Here is a 12929-nt window from a genome sequence, read left to right on the forward strand (position 1 = left end):
TGAGCATTCTTTTAAAATTAATTGATAGATGTATATGCAGTATTTTAATTATTTTTGCATAATTGAGTGTTTGGTCTGCTAACTGGTGAAGTTCAGTGCATATTCTTGTAGCACTTTGAGTAATCTTTTTATTTAAAATTTTTTTGTGGGGGGAAGATGCAGAGTTTGGGGTAGAACCTTCCCCCCTGTAGATAAAACATATATTATTTATTTTTATGCATTTGTATGCACTTTAGAAAGTAGTAATGTAGTGTAGTATTTAGTGTGTAGTGTGAATGTTAGTGTTTTTTTTGTCTGGTATGAAATACAATTACAATTATTTCACTGTGGCAAGAGCGTTAAAATTGTTTTCTCTACTAGAATAATATAAAACATTAAGGGGCTCCACCCCTTACCACGCCAGACGTACATTTACATGTACATACAAACAGAACTATACTGTGTATTTATAGCAGAAAAAATTGTTGGAGTTTTATTTTTGTGATTGGCAGATTAATGATAAATCACCAATACCGTATAGCGGAAAATTTTCGTGGCCCAAAAATTTTGCAGATCCATTCAAAAATCAATTTTGTGGCTTTATTTTTTGTTGTTTTCTACTTTTCGGCCATCTTGAACCATATTGAATCAATTTTTGTGGATTTTGAAAAATTGTAAAATCCACGAAAATTTTGAGCCACGAAAATTTCCGCTATACAGTACATTGCAATCATAGAATTGCTTGTATTAAGTGTTGCCAAATATTCCCGCTATATAGTACTTCATCAGTAAGGTCTTTGCTCAAATATAAATTTTAAAAGCAGCAAAATGTAAAGTCTTATCAATAACTAAGTCTGAAAGAACTCAGCTCTATGCTTTTTAATGTAGTGAATGCAGCGAATACAGAATAGAATGAATAAAACTAGTAAAACAATTACTAAAATAGTTCCTAAAACTGATCCTAAAACAATAGTGGCAATTTTATAGCCATCAACATCACTAGGATTCAGCTTCCCCTCTATTGCTTTTTTATACTCGTCCACTGTAAAATCAAAGTTTCCGCATTTCTGCATCGTGTAAGGAGCAGGTGTCTTTTTCCCTCCTTCATTAATGATGAGTCCCATTCCCTCCAATTGATGTACCTCAATATGACAGTGCAGGAACCACCAACCAGGATTATCACTTTTAAAATACACAACAGCATACCCACCAGCTGGTATTAACAGAGTATCCTTTAATGGGGCAGAAGAATCGAGATCAAAGCTATCATATGTATTTGTACTCCAAGATGGGTTAGTACACAGTAGGTCTCCACCACATTGAACGTCACTGCTCCCTTCCTCTAGTCTTCCTGTCATACTATCGGTGCGACCAAATTGGATATCAGCTACTTGAAAATAATGTCCATGTAAATGTACTGGATGTGCGAATAGGAAGTTGCCTAGTTGTGTAGTGTTTGGTCCAGTAGCTGATATTACTAGCTGTATGGTATGATCACTGCTTACGTTAACAACATGAGAACAATAGCAATTGGAATCGGGAATAGACGCAATCTGATTGCACTGCCAATCAGTATCGAGGTTCTTGCAGGTTTCTTCGTAAAGGTTTTCTGGCGTCTCATACAAAGCAGGTGGAGATGAGGGAAGTTTCAAGTTACGAGCATTAATGGCACTGGTCTGACTAATTCCTTCAAAACCGAAATTGAAGAATAAGCTAGTACGACCTTTTGCTCCATTAGTAGGTAGATCACTATCAGATACAGGAAAGAGTAGCCTAAGATTATGAATATGTTCACAACTGATGTGATGCGACTGAGGATAGACCAGGAAAGGACAGTTGAGGGCTGTACAGTTGGAGGCTTCGGTGCATCTAACATGGTCACTCTGAGAACTTCGAGCAATGCTCTCATATTCAGTAGCTGTAGGATAAGTAGATGAGTCTGTATTGTAGTGCAGTATAGCTTCTGTAATATTTTTATTCTCTTCATCGTTTACCTCCAGTGTCACTGCACGGATTAAATAATTAAATTGTGACGTGTTGTTTTCTGTTTGAAGAAGAAAGTCATATCGCTCTCCAGAATGTATTAAAATGAAATCGACTTCCACTGGTCTTATATATTGCCCGTCTGTTGCTATCACGGTTAGTTTGTGTCTGTCAATGGAGAAACGATAAGCATACAAACTCTGTGCACCAATCAACCTAAAACGATACACACTACCAGGAGAGACTTCAAAAACACTCAACTCTGAATTAACATAAGGAACACTGGCATGTCTTCCTTTACCATTTATTATCCCGGACCAATAGGGAACTGGCCCCACTTCAGCACCGTCTGATGAATAGGTTATTTTGGCAAATGGCTATCAAAACACCAAATTCGCCAAATTTAACCCCCTTTGTATATAATGATTTCACTTATATCAAATTATGTATAATTACACCATAAAGGAAACGTGAAGGAAACATGAAGGAAACATGAAGGAAACGTGAAGGAAACATGAAGGAGATATGAAGGAACCATGAAAGTAATTAATATAAATAATGTATACACCGCGAACGGAGTAAGCGTAATAATTCTTTTATATATTTCTAGTAAACAATGCGCATCATAGTGAGCGTGATAGTATTTCCTTTAAATATTCAAATAATACATTTAGTATTAGTATTACTATAATAAAACAAAGTGTTAAAATCATAAAATTTTTATATATATATAGTAAACAAATTATTAAAATATATAAAATGGCATATAGCTATGATTACTTCAATGAAGAGGAGGAGGAAGCATATTTTAACTCTAAATTAACAGGAGACTACGTTTATCAGCAACCTATAGCTGACATCGAAGAACGAGTTTTCAAACAATATAACCAGGTATATCCTGTAAGCGCATTAAAATCAAACGTAAGTTATATAACTAAATCATTTCAGTCAGTTGATGGATTATCTAATATAAATATAGACGACTCACATAATCCCATTTCAAAAATATATAAAACAGAAGAACGAAAAAAGGAAAATGAATTATTAAATGAAGAGTTACTAGAGAGTAAAGCTAGAATAAAGCAATATGAAGAAAATATAAAACAAAGTGAAAAGAAGGAAAAGAAAAGAAAAATAACAGAAAAGAAAACTGAAAAAACCGTAACACGTGATAAAAAAGAAATTGCTAAAAAAATCAAAGAGCTTGAAGAAACAATAAAAAAATTGCAAAAAGACAGAAAACGCAGAGAAAAAGAAATTGAAGAAAAAAGAAAACAAGATGAAAAAGAAAGAAAACGTATAGCTAAAGAACATGAAGAATTCAGAAAAATATTATTAGAACAAGGTGTAATATCAGAAACAGGTGAAATAACATTAGAACCCTCAGAATACACAAGATCGTTAAATATATATTTAAACGCTATTAATGATGTTGAAAGAATATACGGTAAATCTATCGAAGAGCTAAGATATGACACTGATATTATCGGAGAGTTATCAAACAGGTTAAAAAAAATATTAAGATATAACGGTGTAATTGTAACAACTATAAATGAATTATTATCAGCAGTTAGAAATAATAAAGTGTTTAATATTATCGTAAGAATACCAGAATTTACATATGATAATTTATATAACCTAGCCACAAATAATAGTGAGCTAAGAAATTTCAGATTAAGTAACATAGATAATCAAAGCGCACTAGGACGTGAAATAAATATGTCCTGGACTACATTCTCCGATAAAATAATAGAAGAAGATTATCTACATGGCGAGGTTATACATGAAATCAGACTAATACGCCAACGTGACATATCATCATTCTTTCCGGAAATCCCATATGAAAATAGAAAAGATAAATTAAAAGAACGTGCAGATGCCGCATTAGCTGCAGGAAAACGTGTAGGTAGAGGTAAGGGAAATGGAGCACAATATGGAGAAAGTGAAAGTGATCTAATATATATACCTCCAGACACAGACTGCGCACAAAAAATGTTAAACCATATATTTCCTGAAATGCAAGATAAAATATCAGAATATCTAACCACAAGATACCGTAGTAAAAAAGAAGGAATATCACCTATACAATTGTCAAATATTATTAAAAAATTAGGTAAAGAAAATGAAGTTGGTATTGTAAAAAGTAAAAATGGAAATTCATTTAATATCCCTGAAAATAAACCATATTGTGCAATAATAGATACAGATGGATTAATGAATAGAAACGGTCATTGGGTATATTGTAAACAACCTATTACCAAAAAACAATTAGAGGATGAAGTAGAAAGAATAAGGAAAGCACCAGATGTACAAGTGTCAGACGTTAAAAAATGGAAACCAAATAAAATTAACCTAAAGGAAAATCCTAGAACAAAATCTGTATATGTATGGGATTCAGAATGCTCACCACAAGAGTTAGATATATTATCACAAGAGAAAACACATATACCTTATGCATGCTGTGCTATGAAAGTTATAAAGAAAAATATAAAAAATAATATACAATCAGCTTTCGATAGTACACTAGAAAAATTAAAACAAAATAAAAATAAATATGGCGATAACGTATTCAAAGATAGAGAGTGTTTTATAAAAATGTTAAACTGGATTGTAAATATAGAAAAAGAAATACAGACAAGTGAACAAATAAAGACCATAAGATATACATTATTGAAAGAAATAAGTATCATAATGAAAACCATACCCAATCTACAAGAAACACATAACAGGATAACTGGAATTAAAAGTAAAAATATAGATGATATTAAACTAACGATAGAAAATGAAATAACAATATTAAAAGAATCTTTCGATGATAAATCTGAGATTCTGCTATTATTAAATAAAGTATTAGAAAATTTAGAAACATACAGACCTGAGATGAATATTTATTTATACGCACACAACAGTGGAAAATATGATACATATGTATTATTACAAGAATTAATCTCACATAAAGATGTAATAATACCTGAAGATGGATTATGTAAAACAGGTAGAGGATTAATGAATCTATCGATAGAATATAGAAATATAAAATTTCACTTTAGAGATACTATGCACCACGCTGCTGGTAGTCTTGCAAAACTAGGTAAAGAGTTCAAATGTCCTAAAGAATACTGTAAGATAGAAACATTTGACGTATTATCAGTAAATCTTGAAAATTATAACGAACTACAATATAAATGGGAACCGTATCTTAGATGTGATGTATACGCACTAGCATGGGTATTATTAACAATAGAATCATGGTACTGTATAGATGAGGCAGAAAAATTTATAAACAGATGGGAAATAATCAGATTCTATACAGTAAACACATGGGCTATCCACACATATGCTGAACGTGGATGTAGTGCAGATAGTGTAAAAGATTATGCCACAAATGAATGGTTAAAATCAGCAGCATATGGTGGAAGAGTATTAGCAATAATTGAAAAATTTAAATCTGAAAAATATATAGATCTACTCAAAAAACAATACGACTGGGCTGTAAATGAAGTGAAAGATGATTATTACATCAAGGATGATACATATTTAAAACATTCTCAAATAAGATGTCCAGAAGTAAAAAATCATAAAATCGAAATTATACATGATAAAAACGCAGGAATATTATTTGAAGCTGAACCTTACATTGAGCCTGCTGATTGTAATTCATTATATCCAAGTGCCACAATAAAAATGAAAAATTATAATGCAAAACCTAAACTATGCACAGACCTATCACACGAAAATATTATAAATAATGAACATGCTATTATAGCTGAAGTTGAATATGTAAAACCTTCTAAAGGAACAGTTATCCCATTATCACCAAAAAGGAAAGCTGATGAGACAGGACTCGAGTACACATGTAACGCAATATATAATCAGAAATGGACAAATACAGATTTAAGAGAATTTAAAAAACATGGATATGAAATTGGAAAAATAATTAAAGCTGTAGAATTCACAGAAAAACCTAAAGTAACATTTGGAGAATTAAATAGAGAACTATTTGATAAAAGACTGATAGCTAAAAAGGAAGGTAATAAAATACAAGCAGATAGATATAAATTATCAATGAATGGAAATTACGGTAAAACATTAGAAAAACCTATAAGACACAGAACAAAAATATTAAGATCAAATGCTACGGATGATTACAAGAGAATGCAAGAACACGCTACATTTATAGAATCTCTAACACAAGGAAAAGATAAGGGTAATATATTAAACTATCATGTTATGAAAGATGGCAGTGTAGTATATGAAGAGAAAACTATAAATCCAATAAATAAAAATGCACCCGCCCAAGTAGGCGCAGAAATATTATCAGAGTCTAAAGCTATAATGAATAAACTATTAGATATAAATCCATACGCTATACACTACATGGACACTGATAGTGGATATGTGAAAAATAAAATTATAGATATTGCAAAGAAAAGAAATCTGATAGGTAATGATATGGGACAATTTAAAAATGATTATGGCGAGGGTAAAAAATGTGTATACGGATTATTCGCTGCAGCTAAATGTAAATGTACAGTAGTCTCAGATATGAAAAATCCATGGTTATCAGTAAGTACAACATGGAAAGGTGTACCATTAAATATGCCAGCTAATCCTGCAGAAAAAATATTACTAAATAATCCTAGAGCAAAAAATAATTATGAAAAAATATCAAGCTTTAGAGAATATGCCATAGCACGTAAAGAAATGATATCTAAATATGAAAGGTTTATAAATTGGGAGCCTGTGAAAATGGATACACAAATATTATGGAAACGTGGTTATGAATTTGGAGTAACCACTACAGATGATGGTAAAAAAATGATATGTAAAAGAGAGCGTAAACAACAAGATGCTCAGACCGTTGTTATAAAATGTGGACCATACAAAGGAATATATGAAAATGTATTATTACCATTCGGTTGGGAGGCACCCGAGTAGATGAACAATGTCCCAGAAATATAAGATATAACCCTATAAATAATAACCCTTTTTTTACGCTATTTTCATGACGACCACCGCATCGCGAACGTAGTGAGCGTAATATTTCCATTAAGCATTTCTTTTAAAGAGTAGTGTATTCCTTATGGTATTTATATAACTATAGCTATAAAAAATATAGATGAGAGTTAAAATCATAAAAATTTTGTATATATATAGTAAACTAAAAATTTACAAAGTTAAAAAATATTTTTCATAAAAGTTAAATATGTCATACACAGTATACGATTCATATAAAATCGTTGTAAATGAAATAACAAAAATTATTAATATAGCTTCAAAAAATGAACATCTACCCAACAAATGTTTTCATTATATGATAGATCAAGTTATCATAATGAAAAATGAAGTGCATAATATGGATGCTGTAGGTATATATAGAACATTAATAATGTTATACACAAAGTTAAAATTCTTTATATATCGACATACAATATACAACAAGGAAAAACAAAACGCATGTGAAAGATTTACATCATATTTCAATAATCAATACACAATAGTAAAAAGAATGAAAGAATATATTAAAGAAAATGATATTAAAATATGTGACGGAGATGATCCATATGATAAAATAAATGTAAAAGAAGTTTGCTGTGGTGCAAGTATATTGCACTATAATAAAAAAATAAATGAATTATTCTATAGAGAGTTAAGAAAAAGATCTCTAGATTATAACAAAGTTTTATATAATAATAATATTAATGACGATGATGATGAGAATATATTTGACTGTATGTTTCATTTATTTTATCTTTATAGAAATCTGAATTGTATGAGTACTAAAGGAAAAATAAAACATTATAAAAATTATTTTATATTTCTATTTTTATCAGAAGTATACCTTTCCCTATAAATTATTACACATAATGCGCCAAGAAATATAAATAAAATCACTATAAATAATAACCTTTTTTTTACGCTATATTCATGACGACCACCGCATCGCGAACGTAGTGAGCGTAATATTTCCATTAAACATTTCTTTTAAAGAGTAGTGTATTCCTTATGATATTTATATAGCTATAGTTAGATAATATAAAGCTGAGAGTTAAAATCATAAAAATTTTGTATATATATAGTAAAGCAAATTTTATAAAAAATATAAAACAAAATGTATAACGAAATATACCCTCTCGTTCAATGTTTTAAAAAATGGAATAAAAAAAGTGATCCTTATGGTTTATTAAAGGACACAGATAAAACAATAATATTTCACAAGCCTAACCCTCGTAGGAGGACAAAAAATAAACGACCTCGAAAAATATTAGAAAAACAAAATAATCCACATAGAAGATTAAAATTACGATTAAAGGAACTTACACAACCGCCAAGTGAATCGTTAATTAAGAAAATGAATAACATATTACATCAAAAATTACATACAACGTTAACAGAATATATAAAAACATTACCAGAAAATATAATCGATATCAAACAAAGATTACAAAGTGATAAATTATATAAACAATTTAATTATGCGTTACCATACCTATATTCAAAAAGAGTGGACAAACCCCAACCTTATCTCTCACTTCATGATTATCAAAGAATTATAATGATGAAAAAATTTATAGAAGAAATATATTACACTAATGACTTAGAATATTCATATAAGTCATTACGTGGTGGTGGATACGTGGGGATGCATTACAACATACATCACTATTATGTATGGAAATGTATATACATAATTAGGTAAATCTATTAATACTATTACTGTGCAACCTATAAGCAATATGTTATTATTCAGAAACCTTTAGTATTATAGAACTTGATGAGCACATGTAGATTTGTGTACACTGTACACACATTTGTACATGTACATAGCATTTGGAACAACTTTTAAAATCTGTAAAAATTTAACTTTAATCATAATCAGCTTAAAGTTACTATTCAAACTGGGAACATGTATATGCATTAGAAAAATTATGAAAGTGGTGAATTACCTCATAGCCATTTTTGATGGAATTTGACCGAAGACCATGTACTATAGTACAGGGTATTAGTACTATAGTACAGGGTATTACTATAGTACAGGGTATTACTATACTACAGGGTATTACTATAGTACAGGGTATTACTATAGTACAGGGTATTACTATAGTACAGGGTATTACTATAGTACAGGGTATTACTATAGTACAGGGTATTACTATAGTACAGGGTATTCAAAAAGATGTCGATGTTGGTGATCAAGCTAGCTTTTTACTAAAAATCAGGTCAAATTCCTGTACTATAGTTAAAGGTGATGGCCAAATTTCATAAACATTTATAACATTTTCTAATACATATACATGTTTTTATGTTGTGTAGAAAGTTTGAGCTGATTCTGATCAAGTTTCAATTTTTTTACAAATTTTTAAAGTTGCTCAAAAATTGGGTCAAAGTCCCTGTACTATATAGTACAGGGGCGTCAGCCAAATTTTGCCAAAAATGTCAAGTTGAGAATTCTCAATTTTTATAACATTTTAAAATACATATACATGTTCTTATGTTGTGTAGAAAGTTTGAGCTAATTCTAATCAAGTTTGGATTTTTTATGAATTTTTAAAGTTGCTCAAAAATTGGGCCAAACTCCCTGTACTATAGTACAGTGTAGAAGGGAACTGAGCCCTTAAATAAACAAATTTTTTACAAAATAGATATAACACAGGGATAAATAGTAGGTTAATAAATGAGATAATAATAACAGAAATAAGTGATAGAAAAATAATAAGATAAAATGAATAGGTTAGGTTAGGGTAAGACGAGCTTCTGAGATAGCTCTGCAGAAATCGTTTGAATCGAATGATCTCACTCTTGATCGTGATCCTCGTAAGCACCTGATTGCTGCCGGCCAAATTTTGCCAAAAATGTAAAATTGAGAATTCTCAATTTTTATAACATTTTAAAATACATATACATGTTTTTATGTTGTGTAGAAAGTTTGAGCTGATTCCGATCAAGTTTGGATTTTTTACGAATTTTTAAAGTTGCTCAAAAATTGGGCCAAACTCCCTGTACTATAGTACAGGGGGTGTCGGCCAAATTTTGCCAAAAATGTCAAATTGAGAATTCTCAATTTTTATAACATTTTAAAATACATATACATGTTTTTATGTTGTGTAGAAAGTTTGAGCTGATTCTGATCAAGTTTGGATTTTTTACGAACTTTTAAAGATGCTCAAAAATTGGGTCAAAGTCCCTGTACTATATAGTACAGGGGCGTTGGCCAAATTTGCCAAAAATTTCAAGTTGAGAATTCTCAATTTTTATAATATTATTTAATACGTACACATGTTCTTATGTTGTGTTGCAAGTTTGAGCTAATTCCAATCAAAGCTAGATTTTTTATGAATTTTTAAAGTTGCTCAAAAATCAGGCCAAAGTCCCATAGTACAGGGGTGTTGGCCAAAATTTGCCAAAAATGTCATCAAGAGAATTCTCAATTTTTATAATATTGCCATTTGATGCATATAAATGTTTTTATGTTGTGCATAAAGTTTGAGCCGATTTTGATTGAAAAATTGCTCCAAAATTCTAAGATGATATAACATCCTGTACTTTATAGTACAGTCAAAAATGGCTGGGAGATTAAGTTTTCTACATCCTGTGTAATAAATTGTACTTTATGTATGATGTATTGATATTATTTTCAACCTATAGCTACAGGTCCTGTTTAATAATTGTACTTAGTGTACTAAAAATAAAATAATAGTTTAGTTCAGTTGACCACAGGAAATAAGTGTTGATATAGAATAAACCAATAATGATATTCATCACGTATTTTAATAGAAAAACAATTAAGCATTATTGAGTGCCAATGAGTGATAGTGCAAGTCTTTAAAGTTTAAGCTTTGCTATAACAACTATTAGATGCAGCATGAGAGAAAATAGACTGGTATATTGTTCCAATGAATAAGTACATTTTAAGTTATAAGCAAAAATTGAGCTCTCAGAATTGACTTTAATCATATTCATTGCTTATTATTTTGACTAGCAGGTCCATGCGTAATAGCACTACTAATTATATTCATAACAGGATATCCTTATATTATTTTTTAACCTTTAGACTGGGTGTGGCAGGCTTGACACTAATATGAATAATAAACTACAAACATAGAGACATGAGGTATTGCAAACAATGATTGTACTTGAATGCATAATCACCTGATTTGCAGGCTATAAAAAAGCGATTTTTTGCCTCCTTTCCACATTATTGCAAGCATTATTTCCTTTCTTTACAAGCAAAAAAAAAGAGTCAAGAAGCTAAGCCATGGCTGGAACTACTGATATAAATGTTGCCTACGTCAATGCCACTCAACAGACAGATTTTGATGTTGTTGTTTTCACAAAAAACTTCAATGTCAACACTCCAAAGGTGTACTACGTTGCCTGGAAGGTCCTTAGGGCACAAAATGAAGCTGACTTTGTCTTTCCTGTTACCATGGAGGTTGGTGCTACTTACACTAGCTCTGGAACAACCAACAAGGCCGGACCATTCCCTGCAGAGTTGGGATCAACTTGGAGCATTGCTCAAGAACCTGCAACAGCCACAGCAACTCTCACCCAAGGTATACATTAGCTTCTAAATTATTCAAAACTTTCTCTCTCTTTCTACTAGATCTCCGTAGTGCTGTTAATCCAAATGGATCTATTGTTGTGAGGAATACTCCACCAACTACTTGGGGTGGACGCATGTTTGATGTTGGCATCTACAAGAATGGTGGTCTGCTGGTTGTTCAAAAGGATATCCACGTTGGTGATCAAGTTGACTTCATGCTCAAGCCTAAGCTGTACTTTGGAGTGGTCCGTAATCTGGTTGAGAGTGAGGTTTTCACTTCTTTGGAGATCACAAGCTTTTTGACCGAGTTCGATCTGAGTGACTACCCTGATGGATTGAAAGTTACGCTCACTCAATCAGGAGGTGGTGGACAGTACAAGTTCACTGGAGATCATCTTTTGAATTAAACATTGGGACATTGAACTTGCTAACTGCTGCTTTTAGTATTTTATACCTTGCTTTTTACATGCTGCTTTTAGTTATTTGCTTTTTATATGCTGCTTTTAGTATTTTATACCTTGCTTTTTACATGCTGCTTTAGTTATATTATACCTTAGCTATTTTAGCTGTTATTTTTGCTATTATTTTTTAATGATACTTTTAAAATCCTAATGAAGAATAAAGATGCTAGCAGTATTGTACACTTGCATTTGGTGCCATAATGACACTAGTGTATTATATTGATACACATTGCTAAAACACAGAGATAGAGTTAATCTTTAATGCTTTCTTGTTGCTGTATTTAAGATATTGAGACTACTCGTAAATGTACAAAAAACTGCAATTTGTCATTTTTCGTCCGTGGGTTCATTTTTGATATCATTTGAACTTTGCCGCCTGTTGTTCTATGCAACCTCAAACATTAAATCATGTTTGTTATGAGGAAATGATATTTTAATTCCATCAAAAGTTTAGACGTCACAAGTCATATGACGCATTTAGCAACTAAATTCATTTTAACAAGTGGTGTCGGATCATTGTACTTCAAAGCACATTCACACTGGGTGTTGGCTCACAATGCAAACTTATGGTATAATCATAAGTACGCTGGGATAGGAAGTAGAGGTTATCGGCGCTAATGTATTCCATTATAGCTGATCGTATGATCGCCTGATTTGTGAGATAATCAGGATGTCGTACGATGAGCTAGGTTAGACTTGTGACCTCTTCTTGTGATCCAATATCCATGAGACACACCCATGGAAATAGATACATACATGTACATATAATAAGCATCCTTCCTCCTTCCTTTTCCTGTAGATAAAGAAGTTAGCCAGTTAGCAAACCAGCCATGGCTGATATAAGTATTACTCTTGACAGCGCTGGTGTTGATAAAAACATGCGAATTCTTGTTTTTGGATGGAAGGTAGACCCTGTAGTGACAAGCAGACATATCAATTTTGCTTGGAAGACATTCAAGTCT

At 31.3% G+C, this 12929-nt stretch overlaps 3 protein-coding genes across 3 annotated transcripts; 2 read left to right on the top strand and 1 right to left on the bottom strand.

Annotated features, from left to right (window-relative positions):
- Positions 1-787: 787 nt before the first annotated feature.
- Positions 788-2478, bottom strand: LOC105313142 (laccase-15-like). Its single transcript, XM_011406327.2, has 2 exons — positions 2419-2478; positions 788-2339 (listed from the first exon to the last, which is right to left on the bottom strand). Exons 1-2 carry the CDS (start codon positions 2476-2478, stop codon positions 828-830), a joined length of 1572 nt encoding a protein of 523 aa, XP_011404629.1. The 3' UTR covers positions 788-827.
- Positions 2434-8225, top strand: LOC109582856 (uncharacterized). Its single transcript, XM_019997874.1, has one exon. It carries the CDS (start codon positions 2722-2724, stop codon positions 6898-6900), a length of 4179 nt encoding a protein of 1392 aa, XP_019853433.1. The 5' UTR covers positions 2434-2721; the 3' UTR covers positions 6901-8225.
- A 2189-nt stretch (positions 8226-10414) lies between these two features.
- LOC109582862 (uncharacterized) lies at positions 10415-11914 on the top strand. The gene is made up of 2 exons (XM_019997889.1): positions 10415-11516; positions 11567-11914. The coding sequence occupies exons 1-2, from the start codon at positions 11219-11221 to the stop codon at positions 11911-11913; spliced, it is 645 nt and encodes a 214-aa protein (XP_019853448.1). The 5' UTR covers positions 10415-11218; the 3' UTR covers position 11914.
- The last annotated feature ends 1015 nt before the right edge of the window (positions 11915-12929 follow it).

The sequence above is a fragment of the Amphimedon queenslandica genome, unplaced genomic scaffold (genome assembly GCF_000090795.2).
Source record: "Amphimedon queenslandica unplaced genomic scaffold, v1.1 AMPQUscaffold_13349, whole genome shotgun sequence".
NCBI lineage: Eukaryota > Metazoa > Porifera > Demospongiae > Haplosclerida > Niphatidae > Amphimedon > Amphimedon queenslandica.